The sequence below is a fragment of the Haemaphysalis longicornis genome, unplaced genomic scaffold (genome assembly GCF_048455015.1).
Source record: "Haemaphysalis longicornis isolate Haplotype H1 unplaced genomic scaffold, Haemaphysalis longicornis Haplotype H1 scaffold_1, whole genome shotgun sequence".
Taxonomy (NCBI): Eukaryota; Metazoa; Arthropoda; class Arachnida; order Ixodida; family Ixodidae; genus Haemaphysalis; species Haemaphysalis longicornis.
In genome coordinates, this window is record NW_027526203.1 from 120,578,754 (window position 1) to 120,603,411 (window position 24,658).

The 24,658-nt window shown below is 47.9% G+C and overlaps 1 protein-coding gene across 1 annotated transcript in view; it reads right to left on the reverse strand.

Moving 5' to 3' along the window:
* Nucleotides 1-3,705: 3,705 nt before the first annotated feature.
* LOC144165696 (uncharacterized) overlaps nt 3,706-24,658 on the reverse strand; it is a 57,299-nt gene continuing 36,346 nt past the window's right edge. Inside the window, exons 7-9 of the mRNA XM_077695502.1 lie at nt 18,431-18,669; nt 18,090-18,231; nt 3,706-3,875 (exon numbers count right to left, since the gene is read on the reverse strand). Coding sequence (XP_077551628.1) covers nt 3,822-3,875; nt 18,090-18,231; nt 18,431-18,669 — 435 coding nt within the window. The 3' untranslated portion in view covers nt 3,706-3,821. The remainder of the gene's footprint in view (nt 3,876-18,089; nt 18,232-18,430; nt 18,670-24,658) is intronic.

A 24,658-nucleotide genomic window follows, 5' to 3' on the forward strand; every position in this document is an offset into this window, starting at 1 on the left:
ATTAAATATTTCGAAAAAAGCCGAATAGCACTGGCAATGACGACTGCAACCTTGATATGTATCTTTACCGAGTCCCTCGTCCCGTATCTCTCTGTTCTGCTACATGCATTACGAGGCACTGGCTCCAGCAGTTCGGATATGCCAATTGCTAACCCCGACCTCCGACCACGTTCTACGTGGCGGCCGCTGGGAAAGAAGACGTTCTACGTCTCCCGCGGTAGTCGAGGGGCGGCGCTAGTTGACCGGCCTCAGAGCTCTTGTAAATATAAACCCCCGCTTTACAAGTCGAGAGAGAAGCCGCTGCGGGATAGCGTAATTGGTTAACGCACCGCACCGGTTATGCGGAGATGTGGGTTCGAGTCCCGCTCCCGGAAAAACGGCGGATTTTTTCTCGACTTATATTTTCGCTTATTTATCAATGAATCAAAGAAACGTGACAAGCACACGTCATTCGGCCCTATTAAATATTTCGAAAAAAGCCGAATAGCACTGGCAATGACGACTGCAACCTTGATATGTATCTTTACCGAGTCCCTCGTCCCGTATCTCTCTGTTCTGCTACATGCATTACGAGGCACTGGCTCCAGCAGTTCGGATATGCCAATTGCTAACCCCGACCTCCGACCACGTTCTACGTGGCGGCCGCTGGGAAAGAAGACGTTCTACGTCTCCCGCGGTAGTCGAGGGGCGGCGCTAGTTGACCGGCCTCAGAGCTCTTGTAAATATAAACCCCCGCTTTACAAGTCGAGAGAGAAGCCGCTGCGGGATAGCGTAATTGGTTAACGCACCGCACCGGTTATGCGGAGATGTGGGCTCGAGTCCCGCTCCCGGAAAAACGGCGGATTTTTTCTCGACTTATATTTTCGCTTATTTATCAATGAATCAAAGAAGCGTGACAAGCACACGTCATTCGGCCCTATTAAATATTTCGAAAAAAGCCGAATAGCACTGGCAATGACGACTGCAACCTTGATATGTATCTTTACCGAGTCCCTCGTCCCGTATCTCTCTGTTCTGCTACATGCATTACGAGGCACTGGCTCCAGCAGTTCGGATATGCCAATTGCTAACCCCGACCTCCGACCACGTTCTACGTGGCGGCCGCTGGGAAAGAAGACGTTCTACGTCTCCCGCGGTAGTCGAGGGGCGGCGCTAGTTGACCGGCCTCAGAGCTCTTGTAAATATAAACCCCCGCTTTACAAGTCGAGAGAGAAGCCGCTGCGGGATAGCGTAATTGGTTAACGCACCGCACCGGTTATGCGGAGATGTGGGTTCGAGTCCCGCTCCCGGAAAAACGGCGGATTTTTTCTCGACTTATATTTTCGCTTATTTATCAATGAATCAAAGAAACGTGACAAGCACACGTCATTCGGCCCTATTAAATATTTCGAAAAAAGCCGAATAGCACTGGCAATGACGACTGCAACCTTGATATGTATCTTTACCGAGTCCCTCGTCCCGTATCTATATATATATATATATATATATATCCCTCTCTCATTCTCCATTTTGAAGCGATGTTCTACGCGCTCAAGTGGATTTTTTTTTGCCATCAGCTGCTAAATGACGGGTTTTTCACTTCGTAGGGCTCATAGTGCTCTGGCGGCAAAAATAACCCCAAAACGTTGCCATCCAGTTGGATTCTTGATTATTTTTCGGAGGCCAACTTTCACGCACAGAAATTTCTAAGAACTCGTGCTCGCTGCAGACAGTTCAGTGTTAATGTCGCCGATGTCCTTTTATGTGTATGAAATTACGCATTTTCCATTGGGTGAAAAGTGAAAAAGTTGCAGGTCTCGCAGCTCCGAAGGTCCTCTCTCCTTTACGAGACAAGTGGAGTGACCCACAGTGGCCTCTCATTAGGTGAAATATCACCATCGGGCTCAATGAGCATGTGAAGCGCACATGTGCTACTCGAAAGGGCCGGAGGGCCGTTTATTCTGGTGAATAACGCTGTAGCTACGACCTAATTTCTGATTTGTTTAGCCTTGTTCGGCTTTAGGCCGGTGCGCCATCATCTCTCTCTCTGGCGCATAGGTGGTCTTTGCCCTTTCTTGTCAGTCAAGCGGTTATTACAAAACGTTCATTGTACACGTATTTATAAGGACGTCATCGAAATTTCACTGCCGGTTCCAGTCTACCGATCCATAGACACTGCGGGCTCGGCAAGAAATGTCCTAAAGCGTGTTAAAAAGATGCCGGTTAAGCCATTCGCTAAACGTTTCTTCTTACAACTGCACACCGGGACACTGCCGCTGAAACCATGGCTGCAAGAAAAAGGAATTTTCGTGCCCTGGGGTGTAGACTGTGCCCTTTCTCATAAGCCGGAAACACTGGAACACATTTTCTTGGATTGTTCCGAGGTTGTGTTCCATTGGGACATTCTCCAGCGAACATTTAAGAATGAATTACCGGTAACACCGTATGGCATACGTTTCCTGCCTACCGACAACGAATAGGCTGTTCCTTTGGACATGTTCATGCATCTGAGCCTGCATAGCCTAACGAAACCCCGTATGAATGTCAGGCATGCGAATCCAAATGGACGGCCTGCTAAGGAATATTTCACTGAGAGTGTAGCCTACATCAGAGATGTATACAAACTAATTGATTGATTGATTGTAGGGTTTTAACACGGCGACGCAACGCAGGCGATGAGGCGCGCCGTAGTGGAGGGCTCCGGAATAATTTTGACCACCTGGGCATCTTTAACGTGCGCCGAAATCTCGTACACACGGGCGTTTTTGCTTTCGCCTCCATCAGAAAAGCGGCCGCCGCGGCCGGGAATCGAACCGGCTACCTCGTGCTCAGTAGCGCAACGCCTTAGACACTGACCCACTGCGGCGGGTGCCACTAAATTTTGTTCCTAGACATTGGTAAGTGGCGCGGACGAGATTGTGCGCGAACACCGACATTTGTTCCATAGAATCAGCAGTGCCCTCGACAACAGGGCGCCCAAAAACTCTTGAGTCGCAAACTTAACGGCTGCACAGCTCAGGAAAAAAATGCCCAGTGATCATGCAAAGCCCTAGTGCAAGACCGGTCAGTTTTCATGATTGTGCTGTGTACCCGCAATAAGCGGTTAATCATTTTTTCAGCTCAAGAAACACAACCTCAAACTCGAGCCACTGCGTTTGCGGCGCTTTCCAGCGCCAAATTCTCGTAGTGTTCCGTGACGCACGCAAGCCCGTATAAAAGTGGCCATTGCCACTTTTATGTGCGGCTACCGTAGAGTCATGCAAGGCGTGGCAAAATTGGAGCAGGGGTTGATCGCGACCAGCAAGAACTTGAAACAGCCAAAGCTCACTGCCTTTTTTGCACCAGAATAAAGTTTTGCTTCACTGAATACAGTGTGCTTTGACTGCTTACACCTGTGGCGCAATTAAATCTCAAATGCTTCAGCTTTTCTCGAGTTGTCGCTGATATCGAAACACTGCTTATAACAAAATGTCTGGTCGTCCCGCTGACTTCGTTATAACGAGAGGTTACTGTATGTTGTCACTCCATTTTTAATAAGCAGTTGTCAGTGTTCAGTCTTTACGTGAAGTGTATGCATCTTTTTTTAGTCTATCATGTGTTTTAACCAGCGCACTCCTACAAACGATGTTCAACCAACTAGCTTGCCGCCAAGCGTTACTAAACCCTAAAATGAACGGTTAATGAAAAAAATGAGCCGGAAACAATATTTGACAGAAGGAAAAAAAATCTTGTTAACCAAATCCTAGAGCAAAGAGTCTAAAGCTTGCGGGAGACCTCTCCGTGGTTGTCGTCTTCAGACCCCACACCACGGGCCGGGTGCAGTCGTGACGTCACACAGCGCTTCAGTGCGGGTGGAACGTGTCGATGAATTCTTGGATGATTGTCTTCGCCCTCTCCTGAAAGGGGATAGAAAACAATTTGATGCGTGTCTACTTGCTTCGCTGCAAATGCCGTCAAAATACGATCCCCCTCTGTCAAATAACACTCTATCCTTTTCACCGGGGAGCTGTTTTGGGTGGAGCATTTTCGTCCGTCTGCTCCAGGTGGGGCGTTACCAGACCCGCCGGCGTCTTCTACCGACGGGTAGCGGAACCGCCGTGCCAGCTGTTCCCAGACCCACCGACGGAGGGCGCAGTGGTCACGTAGCGGCACGGCTTCCTCTTTCTCCCGCTAGGGGAGAGAGAAGGGAGGCATCTTCGCGCCGCTAACGTTTAGCTGCCGATTTTTTTTTTTTTTTTCTTTTCTGCGAACCATAGAATTTGCGCGGCAAGGACGCTGCCGCTCCATGGAGAGCGCCCGCTGACGTTCGAGCAGGCACAAGAGAACCCCATAGCTCCGCTGTTCCAGCCTACATCACACTGGGTAGAACTGGGTTCAATTTTTCAAGGTCTTCTCCTCCCCTCTCGGTTCTTTCGTGATAAATGCAATGACGGCTTGCTCATTTTAATTCGATTTTCCCGCGTTCTGACCCCTACCAGTGTATCTGTTGGTACCTTTTCTTTCTCTTGTTCTTGGGTCAGCTCTTGGCGACTGCGACAGTATTTTCATATGGTTGCTCTCCTTTGCGTCTCGGCGAAACCAATGAAACGCGTATTAATAACAGAACAATGGTAACGATGCTAATGATTCAATTTGTGTAATTATTCGCGTCATGCCAGCGTCACAGTTATCAAAGAACTATGAACCTAAAGGACATCTTTTCGTCGAGAATGCCCTCGCCTTTCTCTTTTTCATAAAATTTATCATTATAATTCATCTTTAAAACAGTAGCTTCTCTCTTCTACCTCCTACATTTCACCTCGTTTCGATCATCGTTAAACCACTGCAGTGATTCCTTCATTCTTAAAACAAGCAAACACTGCAACTGCCTTTCGCTGCCACCGCATCCCTCCCCGACCCTGCAAAGTTCAAACTCTCCATTTTTTACAATTGTAACATTTCACTCATTTTTTATTTATTTATTTTATTTATTTGTACAATACTGCGCACCTAGAGAGGTCCAAGCAGGCGAGGGATGTACACATCCTGAAGACATGCGTACGGATGCAAGGTCAATACATGAACGTGGGGATACATAATCAGCAGGTAAGTATGCAATCATTATACATTGGATGACAGCAAGGGTGAACACTCTGGCAAAACATTCCAATCGGAAACAGTTCTGGGAAAAAATGAATTTTTGTATTGGTCTGCACGGGCAAAGAATGGTTTAATACTTCGGCTATGTTTGTGACTAGAAGCTCGACAAGGGTTGTTAGCTATGTAATCTTGCGACTGGATTCCCAGTTTATTAAAATACAGCTGGTGTAGAAAGTTCAGACGGGCACTTTTACGTCGGTTGGCCAATGGCTCTAGACGTTGATATTGACAATGTATAACCCCCTTCCTTTCTGTAAAGCCTTCGGGAATGGAAAGGATTCAAATAAATAAATAAATAAATAAATAAATAAATAAATAAATAAATAAATAAATAAATAAATAAATAAATAAATAAATAAATAAATAAATAAATAAATAAATGAATAAATAAATAAATAAATAAATAAATAAATAAATAAATAAATAAATAAATAAATAAATCTACTAGCATAAGGTTCGAATACGCTTGTCATGCTCGTAATGCCACGACATATTTATGTTGCAATGAACAAGGTTTGTAAGTACCGCCAGGGGAAGCCAAAATGCCGCCACATTCAAATCACGTAAGCAGTCTAAAAAGCTTCGAGAAATTTTGCGCCTCTCATGTTCTCGTGGTATTTCTATCTTCGCTTGTATTTGTTCCATCGTGTGCGCCTCGTTTACAGTGAAAACATTCTCGTATACGTTGCCACTGTAGCGGCCATGACGTCAGAATGTCAGGAAGGACCTGCTTCTGAATCGGTAAGCTCGAGTTTTATTCGCATGTATATAAAAGGTCCTCGTTCGTTTATTATGCGCAGTACATTTCCGTGCCATCTAAACACGTTCATGTCCTCGAGATTGACAGCTAGCTATGCCAACCTAAAATGCTCTCAGTGACGCTGCCGCTCCTTCGCTCACGCCAAACACTCAAAAAATGGTGTCCGCCATCCTCTGCCAACACGTGCAAGAACTCTGCGCTGCACATTTTCCCGGAAACGAAAATGGTTGGAACCGGGAATGTGACCCCCGCTGGTGGGTGTACTACTATGCGCAAGAACGCCACCTTCCCGCTGCGTTCGCAGGGAAGGGATCATGGATCATAGTCGGATTTCGTGGAATTCCACATCGTCGGTGCAGTTAAGAGACGCTTGACGATCCAGCCCGCCACGAGGAGTGAGGTCGTGAATTAATCCCGGTCCCCGCAAATGTGATCACAGGATCCCGTCCGCATTATTATTCTGAATCTGTGTTATCGCTTTTTAGCGTCAGGCGATATGTTTTAGTGGTTTTACCTCGTGTCAAACTTTTCTCATAATACCTGCCTCTCAAAGTAGCCATTCGTGGTGTAAAGTTGGCGGCACCCTCCTGCGTACGACACCACTCGGAGTCGCCAGAAAATGCAACATCGTTTAAGTAACGAAGACATGTTTTCCACTTCCTTCTATGCAGAATCTTGTCAATCTTGCATTTTCCGCAGAATCCTGTCTATGATAAGCTCAATTGTAGGTGGAGCGTTGCACAGCGGGAAGGATGCACGATGCTAAATTTATATAGTCCGTCTGATGCAATGAAGGCTGTTTTGGGGCGAACAGCGTGCGCCATGGGAACCCATCGATAGCATGATCGAAGATCTGAGGAAGAGAAAAACTCGGGGCGTTGTAAACGCTCCAGAGCGCTACCTATCCGTGGTAAAGGATAAACGTCCTTGCGCGTAATTTTGGTGAGGTGTCGATCGGTAATCTGCAAAGAATCGAATGGAGCCGTCTTTCTTTCTCACGGGGACAGCTGGACGCGCCCGGACCTGATTGATACGTCGCAACAATAAAATGTCGTTGACGCGAGCATCAATAACGCGACGCGCGGTGGGTGACAGACGATATCGTCGCTGCAGCGGCGGAGTATGGGATACGCTGTAAATGTGGAGAAGAGCCTGTGAAGAGCGGCCCGAAGAGGTTTGTGTGCAGTTAAAACAGCCAATACACCTCTTAAGCAATGGGATGAGGCTGTCGCGCTGCGAGGAAGATAGCAAAGCGTCTAGGAAGGGAACAAAAACTGTTGATGTCGGCGCAGAAAGTGGAGCAGTCAGTGTACTGAGAGAAAACTGAGGTGAATCTTCAAACTTCTGTGATGCCATGGGTGTCTATAGCCTTGACGCATCTAAGGCCCACTCCTGTGGACAACGTGAACGGCGATGCGGAGGTATTGCAGGCCCCGAGTGTCGAGATGCCATATTGAAGGCAGAGAAGAGCAGATGGGAGTGGGATGCTCTTGCGATGTGAAAAGATTTTGGAAAGCGTGAAGAAGATCGCCCAGAAGGAAGGACAAGCACAAGACATGGGGACAACGATGGCGGACAAAGGGGGTAATATCTGTATCTGCAGCTGCGACGAGATTTGAAGAAAGGGACGTATTGTCCGAGGTCACTTCACTCTGGAAAAACAATTCCACTTTCGCAGGAGCGTTATCAATGACAGCTTCATTTGATAAACTCTGCACATCCTAGATGACAACTATGGCAGTGCACGAAGCGAAAGGATAAAAATTCCACCACATTCCCACGAGGAGAACCCTGGGGTGATGCAAGGCATCTCACGGGGTTCAATTCGCGTTTCCGTTATGTTGGTTACCCAAATGTGGTTGAAGTGTAGTGAACCTTAAATGATGCTCAATCAGACGTAGAGTTCCAAGTACGTAAATACCGTCTTCATTGGAAGATTCAACGGAGTCGTCGTCGTCAAGCGAAGCACGAGCAATGTCAAGCGGAGTCGAGCTACTGTGTCAAGCGAAAGCGCTCGCTTAACTGAACGGGCGCCGAGCGCTCACCGCTTTATATGCGCGCTTAAAGGAGAGGAGATAGCGGAGGAAGTTGCGCATGCGCACACATGCGCGCACACGCGCGCCGGAGCACATGCGAACGTAGGCGAAGCACGCAAGCTGTTGTTATGATAATGAGCCGGAGAGAGCGCATAACGCACAGCTGTCGGAGAGAAGAACGGATGAGAGTTTGCGCATGCGTAATGAGGAGTGCGGAGTACGCCGGTCAACGCGGGACAGACCGAGTGTAAGAGATGCCTTGCATCTAATATGTTGCGCGCTCGAAGTGCGTAGGCACAAGTCCAGATACCGGCATTGCGACTGTTCTTGTTCTGGGGCAGAGGTTTGCATGCGTTACGGATACGGCAGATTTGGTGTCCATAAGCGAATTCGTAAGGGTAAGATCAGGACTTCGGTGATCTGACGGCGACGCAGCTTTTGCCGACGAAACTGCGCTGATCAGTTTTGCTCGGGCTTGGAGCTGGGGCGACGGCACATCCGAGACAAAGAGCAGAGGCGGGGATCAGTCCTGTTCGTCGGGTGGAGACCGGTTGCGCGGGGATTCGGCAGCAGGCTGACTTTATGGCTGGCGAATTCTATGGGCAATGGTGTCGCAGGTGCGACGTGGCCAGGTATGTTACATGTAAATCATATCGGGCAGTACGCCACGGGTGAACGGAAATTGCGACTCGGCGCAGGGCGCTGCATCGACGGGCTTGTGCTAGGAGCTCTGGCCACGACTTCAGCGTAAGCAAGGGGTGCCATGAGGGGTGTTTCGCTGACAGGCGATTGAGAGAGCCTTAGCTTCTTGCCCCCGAACATTTTCTCGAGCGAGGCAGGCACGCAGGCAGGCACGCAGGCACGCAGGCACAAAGGCAAGCAGGCACGCAGGAGCGAGGCAGGCACGCAGCATGCCGTCAACTGTAGAAGGAAAGTTGCCGAGCGACGTCTTCCCACACCAGGCCCTTTATGCGGTCTTTCATTGACGAGTCATCGAATGACAACGCCGAAAGAGACGCTTCAGTCGCGGAGAGCCGACTGCGAGGAAAAACGAGCTGTTTTCGCAGCTTGCCATAGCTCTGACACAAGCTAATGACGTCACTAACAATTTTCGTGTTTTTACCAGGGAACATCTGTTAAGCGCCCTCCTCGATGCCTTCCGAATGTTATCCATATTTTCGGGCTCACGCACTGACGCGTTCACGCGCTTGCAGAGATCAACGGCGTCCTCGAAAGCGCAGCGCAGCGCGAAGCTTGCGCTCCGCAGGCTTGCCAAAGGCCTCTACAAAGCTGGACCTAAAAGTGATACACAGGTCTATCTCGGTTCCGCGATACCTAAACCGCAGTTCGGTGAAATTGGTCGGGTAGAAAATTACGCAATTTAACTTCATAACATCATACGATCTACTGTGCGTCCGCACCTTCTCGTCAGAGGCGAGCCGATCTTCGACGTCGTGGTCGTCGGTGCGGCAGGGGCGAATCGGCGAGGAACAGACGTGGCGGGAACAGAGGTGGCTCGTAGGCTAGGGTGTAGTGTGGCTTTCCCTCAACCAAATGCAATGGTGTTTACTGCGAGGGCGAATACAGAGGGTGTGATACAGAGGTGAGGTGGGGTGGCGTGCAGGAATCAAAGCGTGCGATCTCCAACCAGCACGATCAGCGCTCGAGACAAATTGGCGTGACCGAATAGAGATGATGGTAACGTCCTCGATTAAGCGGCTGCGTACCCACGAATTTGTGCATGCTAATGAGCTAATGAAAGGACGGGTGCCCCGATTGGAATGCGTGTCACTGCATCTCCTCACTGCAATATCTACAGCACACTCACGTTAAGACGAACTCGGCTAAGCTGAATTCTCGGATATTCCGAACAACATGGTACTGCTCAAAATTAGAGAAGATGGGTTGGATATTGGCAGCTGCCCCTCCCAATATCACCATAATTACATAGCAGTTTCATCCGCCATTAAGGAACCACTCACGTCCCGCCACCTGCACCTCTGTTTCATCAACAAAATGGTGCCATCACCAGCATTGAATGAATATACAGTTGAAGAATTGAGTGCGTACAACCACGACAATCGTGAGTGACTGCCAGTATTAGACCAAACTGCTACCAGTGACGAGTGACCCCAGGCGGCCGTGAAGAAGAACCAAGAAGGAGTTGAAGACGCCACACCCTCAACGACGTCACCGCTTCTTGGCGGGCGCCTTGCGGAAACCAGCGGAAAAACGGCTTCGTTCTTCCGTCTACCATTACTATTATCGACGACCCACAGACAATAACGACGTGGAGGGCGGACATGGAGGCTCTGTGCAAACGACGAAGCCCAACCCGAAGCGGTACCACCGCACTCATTGACGACATTAAAGCAGAGATGAACGCCAAGACGCCCATCATTCGGTAAGCTGATTTTACTTAAAGCGAGCCTAATCGAAAAACAAAAAATCCTGAAAAAGAAGAGCTTGTTAACTTAAAAAACTCAAGATTTTGAAAGTTCCGATGAATTTGAAACTTCAATCCTGTTAACCAAATTTAGAATGGACAGATTGTTTTTAGATTTGCAAAACCATTCCAACAATGACATCGTAAGGAAAGCACTAGAAGAATACATTCGTATCGTAAACAATGATGACTCGGTAGTGCAGAGCAGTGACCCCTCAACAAAAAGAGTTATTTTGTGGCACCTTTAAACGAAGCTGGTACGGAGCGCCGGGTCACCCAAAGAGCTGCTTCCTTCAGAGAAAAAACGGATGCATTAGTTTGTAAAAAGGAGGTAGGTATTTCTATTGCTGGGTCAAGCGATTTCACTCCCAAAAAAGGACCTTTCTCCAATTTGTCTCCAGAGCAACAAGACTGCAGTGGGAGAGCCTGAAAAGACTGCTTGTTTGCCTAGGGTTTATGCGGCAAAAGAAGTTCAGTGTGCAACGAACGACCACATGAAGGCCTATAAGCAGGAAACGTGAACCACAAACCCCTTCATAACCTCCTACATATCAACAGAGCCCCACACTCATCTACCGGGCCTTCACGTTTATGTCGTAACCACAGCAGCGCGGCTTCAGAGGGGATTGTGTCGGCAAATACAGAACGTGCAGATGTGAAGAGGTCGACGTCAAAACGACGGCCAAGCATGGTAACTCTACGACGAGCAGGCGCAAGTACCCTAAAAAAGGCTCCACCAAGGCACCTGACCAACTGCCGACTGATTGGGAAACGAGGAAGAAAATGGGAGCCCCATGGAAAAGGATCGCTACACGCATAGAAAGATCCAACCGGTACATGAAGTCCTTCAACGACGACAAGCCGTACGACATGCATGCCAAATCGAGGTTAGGCGAGAACTGCTAGGTGGTTCCCCAGGACAGACGACCCTCCAAATGAACCTCTAACAAAGGTCTGATTCCACAGATCAGGTGCGCCACAGACTTGGAAGCATTAGTGGCAGCCTAAGTATATGGATTACTCCTGTGCCACTATCACGGACATGGCATCAATTTGTTTCATGGACTGCTTAATGAACTTGATCTGTTGCTGTTGGGTGCAACGAAGGCAGCGACGCGAAATGACTGCTGAAAATATTTAGTTTCAGCATCTTGGGGCGCTAATCCCGCGGCTGGGAGAAAGTGTAAAATAATCGAGAAAGACGAGGTGCCTATTAGCAGCTGCCATACAATATCACCAGCATTATATAGCAGTTCCATCCGCCGATAAAGAATTACCCGCGTCCCGCGAACCACGCCTCTGTTTGGAGCAATAAACCCTCGAGGAATAAACCCATAGACCACTTGTTGGAAACGCGTCAGTGCCATTCGGCGCTTCCCGCGTACGCGTTCTCTCAACTGCTCTCACCAACCCTCTCCCCTTCGGAAATATTTTGCAATAGTACATTGCTCCTGGTATTGCAGCCAGAGTACAGGGCTGACCAAACGACACGTCATATTGTAGGCAGCCCACACGCGGTATGGGCGTCGACTTTGCGTTCCCCTCGCGGTGACTATCTCGGAGAAATAAGTCCGTAACGTTGCTGCTGTTACGAATCCGACGGCCGTCGGGCTTCGTTTAATCACTCCTCGGCTGTGCGGCGAAGCCTCCACTACGAGCGCCTTTGATGATGATGATGATGATTCCTATTGGTTTCCCCTTTGAATCGGGGTGATGACATGTCATCTTACCAAAAAGGACTAATATAACGATGTTTTACACTCTTGGTTTAATACTAGCGCTGCTTAGGGCAGGCACTAAAGCTTATTAGGCCCGAAATACTCTCTTTTCCCTGTTACAGGTGGTAACTGTACTAGGCAATATTCCCCTCTCTGCTTTTCGTCCACCAGCATTCTAATCTTCTTTTCGTCCCCTCGACAGCCTTGAAGTTAATTTCCTGTCTGATACCCTTAAATCCTAGGGCTTCTGAAAGCCCAATATTCCCTTCATGTAGATTTGGATGGATACCCTCACATTCTAACACTATGTGCTGCATAGTTTCTGTTTCTTTTCCGCAGACCACACATACCCCATCATTTTGTGAATACTTCCCCACAAATCTCTTAGTTCGCAGGCAACCTGCTCTAGCCTCAAAAAGCAAAGCACTGCCCTGGGAATTATCGTAGAAATTTTCCTTCCTGATGTTCATCTTCTCAGCCCTGTACATCTCTAACGACGTTTTAGCTTCCATTTTTTCCCTCCATTTATTCGTTTCAATCTGCCTTGCCTGTTTTTTGGTTACCTTGGCTGTTTTGGATTCCCCACTGTTCTTTCCGTATTTCATCGTTAGCCTTCTAGTCTTTCTTAACCACTGCGTGTCCACGCTTTTCAAGTATAGGTACCTAAAAACCTTAGCTGCCCACCTTCGTTGATCCATTGCCCTCAACCTCATCTCAAAGCATATTTTACTCTGAGCTTCTCTAACTTCAAACGACGCCCAGCCCATATGTCCCTGAACTGCTTCGTTAGTTGTTTTTCCATGCGCGCCTAAGGCCAAACGTCCTACCGTTCTCTGGTTTACTTCAAGGCCTGATAGAACGTCTGATTTTAAGCAGAGTACAGCATTCGCAAACGTGAGACCCGGAACCATTACTCCTTTTCACATTCCTCTTACTACTTCATATTTGTTATACCCCCAAAGAGCTCTATGCTTCATTATAGCTGCGTTTCGCTTTCCCTTAACCTTAAGTTGCTCCTCGTGAGTACTTAAGTAGTTATCCCCTTCGTTTATCCACACTCCCAAATATTTATATTCCTTCACTCTACGTAATTCGCCTTGCTGGATAGACACTACGTCGGTGGTAGCGTCATTGAAAACCATTATTCCTGATTTTTCTGCACTGAAATTTAACCCGAGGTCAGTGGCTTCCTGGCCGCAAATATTTATTAGCCGCTGCATATCGGTTTGGTTATCAGCTAAAAGAACAATGTCGTCTGCGTATAACATTCCCGGAATATGCTGTTGTACCACTTCGCCTTGCAGCATATGGGTTAGGCTAAACCCTACTTGACTTTCTTCCAGTTTCTTTTCTAACCCTGCCATGTAAAGCGTGAACAGTATTGGGCTCAAAGGGCATCCCTGTTTCAGTCCCCGATGGATGTTGACCTGCTGGGCGCATTTCTGTCCTTCCCAAGTAAGGTGCACTCTATCGTCTTTATAGATTGCTATAAGGAACTGTACTAACTCACCATCTAATCCCTGGAGTTTCAGCATTCTCCACAGCCGTTCTCTGTTTACGTTGTCATATGCCCCTTTAATGTCCAAGAACGTAATCCATAGTGGTCTATTCTGTGCTTTCGTAATTTCAATGCATTGCGTTATCACGAAAAGATTGTCATCCAGTCGCCTGTCTTGTCTAAATCCATTCTGCAGTTCCCCAAGTATTTCATTTTCTTCCAGCCATGCTTTAATTTCTGATTTTAACGCCTGCATTACCAATCTATACACCACTGACTTTACTGTGAGTGGTCTGTATGAATCAATACTGGCTTTGTCTCCTCTGCCTTTATATATTAAATTCATCCTACTTTCTAACCAGTCCTCTGGTATTTGTTTGGTTTCTATCACGTTATCTATTGCCCTCATAAACGATTCCTTACTTTTAAGTCCAAGTAGGTTTATCAGTTGCATTGGTATTCCGTCCGGGCCCACTGCTGTCTGGGGGTAAACCTTTTGCTCTGCTTTTTTCCAATCAAGGTTGCTCAAACTTATTTCCCTTTCCGCAGTCTTTTGTGGCGCTGATGTTATCGGTGCAGGTTTCCCTTCCACTATTCTCCTAAACTTCTCACTAATCACTCGATGAATATGCGCCAACGCGTGCTCTCCTTCTAAATTTTCCCCCTCCTCATCAATCAGGAATTTTTGATGGTTATCGTTTTTTGAGCTTTGTGATTTTACATGGTTCCAAAACTTCTTGGATGCGCTTTTGTCCTTCTTCCGTATTTCTGCCATCCATTGTTCGCTTTTCTGCTTCATCTTTGCTTGCACCATTTTCTGCACTTCTAGTTTTTTCCCACGGTAGACATCCCACTTTTCCTTCACTACCTCCGGTTCCATACCAGTTCTTTTTGCTTCTCTATGTTCTCTCGACGCCTTTCTTCGCTGGTCAATAGCCTCTTTTATTTTCTTATTCCGGCAGCTTCTCGGCTTTCCCTTCCCTTTTCATCGGTTTCGTTCCTTTGCTTCATTCATCTTACCCTTTATGAACGCAATAATTTCGTCGTAATCCCAATTTTTGCCTGGGTATTTATTGATTTCATCTTCCAATCTATCAGCGATGATCTTTAACTGCTCATTATTCAAATTATTTCCTCCTATTGTACCTATTTCTGCATTTGTCCTGGTTGCGCCTCCAAAGTGCAAGCTAAACCGCTTGTGGTCGCTTCCTAAGCTGTATGTTCCATTTTCATCTATCCTCATTTCCCGAAGCCTTCCGTATACTGTCTCGGATACTAAACTGTAGTCTATGCTGGACTGTCTGTTACCGCTTTCCTACGTTATTTGTCCGTCACACTTGCTTTCCGTGTTTACTATTACAAGCCGGTTTTCCTGGCATAGATCTATCACTAGAGAACCATTGTGGTCTGTGTATCCATCCAAACCTTCTATTTGGGCATTCATACCTCCAACTATGATTCTCCAACTATGATTTCGCCCGAATCTTTGAACTCGTTTATATCTCTTCTCAAACAGTTTACCATTTCCTCATTTTCCTCCCTAGCACTACTTCCGGTCCACAGATACACCACTCCTAACCATGTATTTTTCCCCTCTATGGTGCCTCTAACCCATAGATGCTCTTTACAACTTTCATGCACTCTCTGCCAGTCGGTCCCTTGTTTAATGAGCATGCCAACACCTCCCCCTTTCTTAATTCCTGTGGTCCTGTTGCAACCTTCCCAGACATAATTGTCTATCATAGGTGGGGCTTCTAGGTCCCGGAGGTGAGTCTCGGCTAAAGCGTACACGTCTATTCCTTCCCGTTCAAGTTGCTTTTGAATTTCCACCCACTTATCTGGCTTTCTGCCTCCCTGCATATTTATGTAGCTGATTAAATATTTATTGCATTTGTTTTTCCCTTTCCGCTTACGGGGTCTGTTTTTGTCTCTTACAGAATTGTTTGCTCCATTGTTTCCACTTACATGGCTTCTGTCACGCTCTCAGTTACGTCCGTAGGTTCTCCGTTTAGCTCTAGGCCTGGCTGCCTCCCAGCGTTGAGTGTGCATGTGTCTTTTGCTTCCCCTTTGTCTCCTAGTTTGCCTTCCTTATCTGCGCGGGGCCCCTTAAAAAGCTACCGCTCTCCCACCTAAGCGCCACCCCACCTTGTTTCCTAGCCTGGGGCTGAAGTGAATCCCGTCCCACTGAAAAGCTTGCCTATGTCCGATGCTGCCCACTATCCTGTTCACGTCTATCACTTCAAGCCCAAGTTCCCTGCCGCACCTCACGATCTCGCTATTAGCTGCGAGTACTACCCGTTCAGTGTGCACGCCCTGCTTCATCCCCTCCGGCGCGGTGAAGACTGCAATGCACACATTTGGGGCCGTCACCCGCAGGTCCTTTACCCCCTTCGCTATCTCCTGGCCAAGTTTTCCCTCCTCTCCCTTTAGAACATCGTTAAGCCCCGCGGCAATCACCACAAGGTTTTTAGCTTTACTAGACAAGGCCAGCTGCCCCATCGCTGCAGTCATCACCGTCTGCATCGTTTGACCTGGGAAACACCCCACCTTCACACGCTTATCCCCCTTTACCCTTTCCACTATGGCAGCGGTGCTCATCTTCATGTTCGAGTCCCCCGCAATGATTACCACGCTATCATCTGCCACGTGCACTCTTTACTGGTACCCGGGTTATCGACTGGTTTTGCTGTCCTATTTCGCAGCACGTGGGAGTAGCTGTTGCCTATTGTTGCTTCCACCCCCGGTGTCACCTCGGCGCATGCCTCCGCTTCGCTGCATGGGCCGAGGTGGTCGTCATTTGTTGGCGAAATGACGCTCCTTTCTAGCTTCCTCTCAGCTGCTTCTAACTTTCCCTCAACGGCCCTCCGTTCATCGCGTTCGTTACTTAGCGCTGCCTTCAGTTCTGCAACCCGCTTAGCTAACCCCGAGTTATCCGCTTCTACGTGTTCTAGCCGCGACACCACTACGCATAACCGACACCTACCTGCCCCTTCGTCTGCCTCGCCGCCATCCCGCTGAAACTCCTCTGCGTCTACGTGCCGCGGACAGCTACCACACTGTACCAGCTTTCTACGCGTCATCTCGGCTGAAAACCCCCGCAACCCCCTGCCGCAACCCGCCCCCCGCCCCTTCCCCCGTGTCGGTGACTCATGTTTTCATGCCTGGACAAGCCTGGGTCTCCGTTTCAAACTTCGATGGCGTGCCGACGCAACAGGCCCAGATGCGCCTCAAGGACACAGAGGCCCCGCGATCGCAGCGGAGTCCTCCTCTCTCCCCTCTCTCGGACTCAACGTGCGCCGATGCTACCGACTGTTCACGAACTCTGGATAGAGTGTTGTGTGGGTCTGTGACGTGTGTGGCGTGTACACATTCTACAGGGAACGCTGTTTTGACCGTTGCCGCTTTTTGGTATAAATACGAGCCACCCAAGCGCTGTATATCCATTCCTGTTTGAGCAGGGAATCCATATTGTCACTCTGCTCGAGTCCTGTACTGTTACCTCGCCCGTCGCGGCATTGTTCTTTGGCTTCGGCTCACCTCTCGCTATAAAGTAAACAGTTACGTTAGCCTACGGCTTCTGGACTTCTTCACGGCTGCAACAGCGGCTGGCCGTTCTTCACACCACGCTACAACAACGTATGTCGGAGGCGACGGAGCTCGGGTCGGGTCGGCCCTCCCGGTCGTAACACTGCCCTGCACAACTGGAACGAGTGAAACCTCAAATGTGCGAACTTGTTTGCATTGATTCCTGTTTGACTGCGATGTGTTTACAAGAGGCGATTGCGCACCCCTTGTGTAATGTCCCCCGCCATTAGTTTTCGTCTCTTGTAAGCACTCAGAGCCGTCAAACATGAATCGCTTAAACGACTGCACATCTGCAAAGTTTCGCCCCTTGGCGAGTGTCTCCCACCAGGATGGCTCAGTGACTAAACAGCAATCAGGATTTGATCGCCCTCTTGGATACTGTTCTAAGGAGAACGATGTAAGCCTCTATGATTCATGAAGCGCGTGAGGTACAAAAAGTTGTGCGCTACACAGAATCGCACAAAAATTCGGACCGCAATTCACGTGCAAGAATCGCGCGCAGAGAGCGGGAAACAGCAGCGCGAAAGGAGGGTAGCCCTTGCCATTCCAGCTACAGCGATGAGAAAGACAATGGCTTCGGGGCAAATGAGGTCCCTCTGAGACCTTATTTGCCCCAAAAAGGCACTCGAATTCTCGCTGTCAAGGGCCCCTGGAACCGTTGATGTCCTGGCCGTTGATGTCCACCCTTGTGACAATTTCACACATACTTTGGTAAATGTACATCTCAACAGACGGAAGAAAAGGGAGGTATGTGGGTCTGGCAACAGCATCCAGACGAGGAAGCCTAGCGTTCTCGAGGAGGGATAGCTGAAGGGATTTGCTTCAGTGTCATTGCCTACATCAAATAGTGCAAATTATGGATACTGGCTCAGCGAGAGAATAGCAGGCTTCTTGAACAGAGAAACCTGTGAAAAGGAGGTGTACGTACCGGACCGTACCGCGCGGACAGGGCCTGGGTCATGTGCCGTGTGTAATCCGCTGCCCGCTCGCTGACGGTAGCGCTGTCCGTATTTCCATTAACAGTTGGCACGAATTGCCGAAATTGATCCCAGCAAGTCCTCATCCGAGCCCTGCATAGCCGGGTCGTAGTCAGTGCACTGACGGCGACAGCAGCACGTATAACGACGAACAGGGTCCCAAAACACGGCCAAATGAAACTGAGACGGGTTCAAGCAAGTAAGTCTGTGAATGAGGTTGTCGTCGAAAAAGGACGCCATCAAAAGCCACCCCCGTCTGCAGCAGCGCACAGCGTGGGGGCAAATGTCGTACCTTCGCAAACGCTCCTTCGCGTTGTGGATGTCCCGCGGCGTTTGAGGGCAGTTGACGGGCAGCCCAGCCACCTCGGTCTTGGCGGGCCCGGACGGGCCAGCAGCGGCAGCCGTCCCGTAACCGGAAGCTACGGCGCCGAGGCATCCCCCAGCCATGTCGATGAACTGCGATGGACCCGTGCCGCTGTTTGGACCTGGGCCTCCTGCTTCGGTGACCGCGAAAACCACCTGTTGGTACGCCTGCACATAAGAGCGTTGAGACATGAGCGAGCACTTCCTATCTGCTCCTTCCCAACCTTCAAGCGCATTAAGACCGTCAAAATTGCCGCAACTTGAACACAATGTTGGCCATCGCCAGAAGTCCATCCCGGAAGGATCGAAGCTCAGGATAGAATTAACGGCAGCATCATGCAAACGTAACCAACGGCGCACGCATTGCATGAGAAAGTGCAAAATGAAGCATATCGCAATAGACCGTTAAAACGATAGCCTCATGCCTGGGAAACGGAAGGGCACTCACTTCTGCGTCTGTATCTAGAATGACGAGAGTATCGTATTTTTGTAAAAGATGGGAGGTGGGGTTATTGCAACCAGAATATACTAACTGATAAAAAAAGCTAAGCGGCGCAGCTGTACTGATTATGCTCTGATGTTATTTATTATGCGTGTGATATCCCTTTGCCCTAATGATACGAGTATAAGTTTCTCCTGAAGTGGTTCTTCCGGCTTTTCGGACGCAGGTTTTGTCAATACCCACACCCGCTCCTCCCCTCTCCGAGACGCACAGCGATTTGTGCCTGCGAAATGGCTTGGTTCTTGCATGGCTCAACCATCGTAGGCATAGAAACTACGCTTCATGAAGGGAAAACCTGACACGCCTGGAGAGCTGCATCTGGAACAATTCGCCACTGCAAAAAGTGGAAGACAATCAGAAGAGACCTGTTGCACTTTTTAGCTGCTGGTGTGGGCGGTGGTGGTTGGGCTGAGAAATATTTTTCAATAGTCACCGCCATAGCAGGAACGCCTACTGCAGTCAGATAGCAACAGCTTGGGGTTGTGAAAGTACAGAATGCGTTTTACGCAGTCCGCAATTGCATTTTTGCGCGGCAGAATTTTATTGGCGCCCTTCGGAGGAGCCCGTCCTGTACCCATTTATCGAAAGCCAATGCTATGGCAATTATGAGAGCATCCTGCTGCGAGGCGACAGCGAGAGCAGACGCCGTTGCTATGGCGACGACGATAGGCTGCACAGATGAAATGACGCCTTGGAGAGGGCTAGCACAAGATGCGGTCGTTAGGAAATCGCCCAGCACGACCGCAGTAGAATCGCCTCAGACGAATCGTCGTAAGAAGTACATGGTCCAGGAGGTATACGTGGTCGGACCAAGTGCTATGGGGAATGCAGAAGACGCATTAAGAGCAGCGAAACCGCGACAGAGTTCTAGCAGTGCCGAAGCAAACTCGTCACATATTAGCCTAATCTGTAGCTGTTTTAAAGTGAAGCCTAATACGGCTAGGACAAAGAAAAATCCGGCGGTTACGTGTTCGCAGAAAACTGTTCCGGCGAATTCCCATTAGTGGTGAGGGGAGAGTCTGTGGTTCGGTTTATCTCTCTTCCTGCAGAGCGCGCGCGGTGCCAGCGACTCAGTGAAACACAGTTCCAGTGAAAACGGCGGGTAGGCCCAGGCGCTGGTCTGAACCCTTCATAGCTACAACACGGTGTTCGGAAAAGAGGAGCATTGTAAGGAAGTACATTACAAACGGTAGGACCTATGGTCTGTACAAAGGAAACAAAAGATTCAGACACTCTGTGACTAGGTAAAAGCATCCATCTGAATCCTTGGAGCGGAAATGTTCGCTCGACAGAAGTCTGGAGAATTAAACAGCATACTCAGAAAGAGAACTACAAAGATTTTCAGAAATGTAATTAGAGAACTGGTGGTGAAAAGTGAGACAGGAGGATATAAGTCCCAACAGGCGTGGCGAAAGAAGATCTGTTTTCTTCGACTTGCAGGCGGCCCCTATAAGCAGCACTGAACATACGATTTATGTAGGGTTCTACCAAGCCAATGGGCGGCACATGCCGTCCCTAAAGTGCGAAACGTATGCCAAATAAACACATAAATAAATACTTAAATAAAAACAGATGTAAATAATAATAAATAAATATACAAATTTGTGGCAAGGTATACTGTAGGGGATACCATCCGCCTCACTTTTGATGTTGATGGGACGGAATCTCGGCATGTGGTGAGAGATTTTTCGTTTGATTGATTGATTGTAGTGTTTAACGCGCCGACGCAACGTAGGCGATGAGGCGCGCCGTAGTGGAGGGCTCCGGATTAATTTTGACCACCTGGTGATCTTTAACCTGCGCCGAAATCTCGTACACACGGGCGGTTTTTGCTTTTCGCCTCCATCAGAAAAGCGGCCGCCATGGCCGGGAAACGAACCCGCAGCCTCGTGCTCAGCAGCGGAAGATTTTTCGTTTCCTTGAAAAATAATAGGGCTATGTCTCGAAGATATTTTTTTCTTAAAAAAAACTGGTCCTAGTATCTTGTACTAAGTCGTACCAGTTGTACCAGTTTTCTTTAAAAAAATGGTCCTAAATCTTTTACTAAGTCGCGCAAGGCTTGAACCATAGCGACGCTGCAGCACGCATGTGTACAAGCTGGAAATTGTTTATTTACGTGTTCCGTCGTCGCTTTGCACTGTGCTGGTAGTAGTGATCGTCATATGCATCGATATCGTCGTGTTCCTCATGCCAAGCATTATCTGCGTGGCAGTGGTTAACGACAGCTGGGCCGCAGAGGCGGCGCGTACGTGCACACCGCCTTCGCGGCGTTCCTGGAGTCGCGTCGAGGTTCCGGGGAGATGTTGCACCAGCTGTGGCGTTGCTAGTTGCTAGGCAACGCGAGGCGCTCAGCGGAGTTTTCGCCAGTTTCTTTTCTTTTAATTTTTTTGCTAAAGCCACTCCGCCAACAACGCACCTTGTCGTAATACGACAAGCTGCATCAGTTGAGCTATTAAAAAAAGTTCCAGGTGACATCTACGTTTCGGTTTCAAGTTGTACGACAAGATAGCGTTACTTCGATGCCCAGGGAGTGCTTCGGAACGGAGTTGCTGCTTTACGATCCATGCTTTACGGTCCCTGAAGTTCAGAGCAACGGTTTTATACGCCGTGGCCTGGAAGAGACGAAGGCCCTCTTCACTCCTGCAGCTTAAGATGTGAACCTGGAAGGTTGAGGTCGGCTGTGGGGAGTTGGTCAGCCTTGGCAAGAACGCGACGCTGTCACTGTTTCCCAGTGTTTATTCTCTAATGTCTTGGCTAGACTGAACGTTTTTGCTTTTTTGCTAGGAGAGAACATCTTTCTTGGGGAAGAAATAGTTGGGGTTTAGGAAAAAGGGGTAAAGAGATGGCGGGGAGCTCAAGAGTGGAACCTGAAGTCCAGGGCGCATATGCAGCAACTCCTTCCCTTGCCCTCAATCAATTCACGCTGATCTCGGGGTAACGAGCTGGTCAAATCTGCCTGCCTTGTCTCCATACAAGCGGAAGATGTTATGTTTGAGTTGTTCTCCCCTTGGAAATGGCTACGTTGCATAGAAGACGGTGATTATTTTCTGTGATTTAGCACAGCTCTAAGTTAATGTCTGATGCTCCCACTAATCTTCGCACGCATACGTTTGTATAGATACTTGTGATGGTTCAACCTCCACAGTGTTTTCTATTCTGCGGCATTGAGATCTACTTCGGGCGCAGGAAAGGATCGTATTCGAGGCGTTCTTAACGGTTTTTGGGGGCGGAGTGCGGTAGTCGTGTGCCGTGGTCGCAAGGGGCACAGTGTGCCAGATCCCGTGCCACTTGTCCGGTGCCTCTTTCTTTTCAAACCCTTCTGTCGGTGTCCAAGTGGCGTTACCTTTCGTCACTATTAACGGGAGTATCTTGATTTCATTGAATGCAGGGTTTAACGCGCCGACGCAACGGAGGTGATGAGGAGCGCCGTAGTGGAGGGCTCGGGATTAATTTCGACCACCAGGGGATCTTTAACGCAAACGGGAGTATCTTACCGGAACGTTTAGGTATTCTACCTTAACCCAATTCAGGTTTTTTTTTTTCAATTTTCAATTCAGGTTTATTTTTCCCATAATCAACTGGACGACTTCCTGGCTAAAAGCTGCTTGCACAGCTTGACAAAGGCCAGGAAACCGTTACAAGGCACATCAGACAATGTACATAAATACAGCTGGAATAAGACACGTTTTTGCCTAAGTTTCACAAAAATATTTCATAAAGAAGCAATTTTCGGGAAGAAAGGAAAAGAAACAAACTTTTTGGCAGGATCAGAAATAAGAATGAAAAATTTAGATTCATTCCACGCAGAAAATTCATATACACCATACATAATCACAATGCAGCAACTACGAAAGCTGAAACAAAACATGCTGTACAACACACTGTACAGGCACACTGTACATAACCATCAGGTCGGACACGGAAACTAGATACAATAATGACTGAACCCTCCAGATTTTTTTTTTTGTTATAATTGCACTATGTATTTTTGAAGCTGCCTCCTGCTGTATCCAGTAGTTTCTTGGTGTTTGTTTAGAGTCATGGGAATATTATGAGCCAATGATTGAAACCTGTAATTTGTACGGAAGGGTGGTACCGCCCATATATCGGTGCAGCGGCTTTTCACGGCCTGTGAGTAAGGTTGTAAGGATGCCAGAAAGGAGAGGTAATCAACAGTTTTAGTTGGTGAAAACTTGAACGTTTGCAATCGGCGAAACTCATACATTTTATCGGCTCGTAGCAAATTATGCACTTCAAACGCTTCTCTGGTTGTGTCTGTGCGATTTAGATTTTATATTTGTCGAACAATTCTTTTCTGTATTGTGACAATCCTATTCATGTTGGTTTTTGTAGTTGTAGCCCAGACAAACTGCAGTAATTTAAGTATGAATAAAATAAACCGTAGTAGATTTGAAGCTTTGCTTCTAGCGGAAGGATGCTACAACAACGCGATAGTAGTCCTGTAACTGCCGACAACTTTTTGCTAAGAAAGTCTATTTGAGTGTCCTACTTCAAGTTTGAACAAAAATATACTCCTAGAATTTTGTGGTCACTAACAATGGAAACAGGCTGGTGTTCATAATTCAGCTGATGAGAAAAAGATAGTTGTTTGTTTTTAGCACGGAAGATGATGGCCTTCGTTTTCGTTGGATTAATTCTGAGCTTATTCATTTTGGACCACAAAGATACCTTGTTAAGGACTTCATTGCATTTTACAGTTATGTTATCTGGATTAGAACCTGAGACAGTAAAAGTGGTATCGTCAGCATAGATCATAAATTTAACTTCACCATCAATGTGGACAATGTCGTTTATGTAAGTAATAAATAAAAGCGGACCCAATACACTACCCTGAGGTACTCCCTGCGAGACAGGTAAAAGAGATGACTTGTGGTTATTAATAAAAACGCATTGCTGTCGGCCGTGCAGGTAAGAGTCAAGCAAGGCCAAAGGTTTTCCGCGAATACCGTATTGTGCAAGCTTAGCAGTGAGAACGTCATGGTCAATTACGTCGAAAGCCTTACTGAAGTCCAGAAAGAAACCTATTGTATACAAGTTTTGTTCGATGTTTCTTATGATGTTTTCTTTTAGGGTCAATAAAGCCAATTCTGTGGATTTTCCTGCCCGAAAGCCAAATTGAGAATCAGTTAACACTTTTTTTGCTTCAAAAAAGCTTGTTAATCGGGAAATTATAATTTTTTCAAACGCTTTGGAAAAAACAGGTAGAACAGAGATTGCTCTGTAATTTGTAGCATTGTTCCTGTCTCCACCTTTGTATATAACTGATACTCTGGCCCTTTTCATGGCATCGGGAAAATGCCAGACTCAATTGCTAAGTTAAAGATGTGAGCAAGTGGGGAAGTGATAAACGGCAAGACATACTTAACAGGTCGAATTTGAATGTTATCAATATCCAGTAACCTGCTATTTAAAAAAAAAAGTTCCTGTGTTTTTGCAGCCGCCTCTTTCCATAGGGGCGATTTCCCGTGCAAGCCGGGTGAACTTCCCAAGCGTTGTAGTCCCACACTAGGGCCGAGCGCCAGGCCGGGGAGTCGCTTGTACCTATCTTACCGGTAGGTGCCCGGCGCCACCAAGGAACACGAATTCACATGGTGCCTTCCCCAGCCACGATGGACGCTCAACTCGAAACCGCCT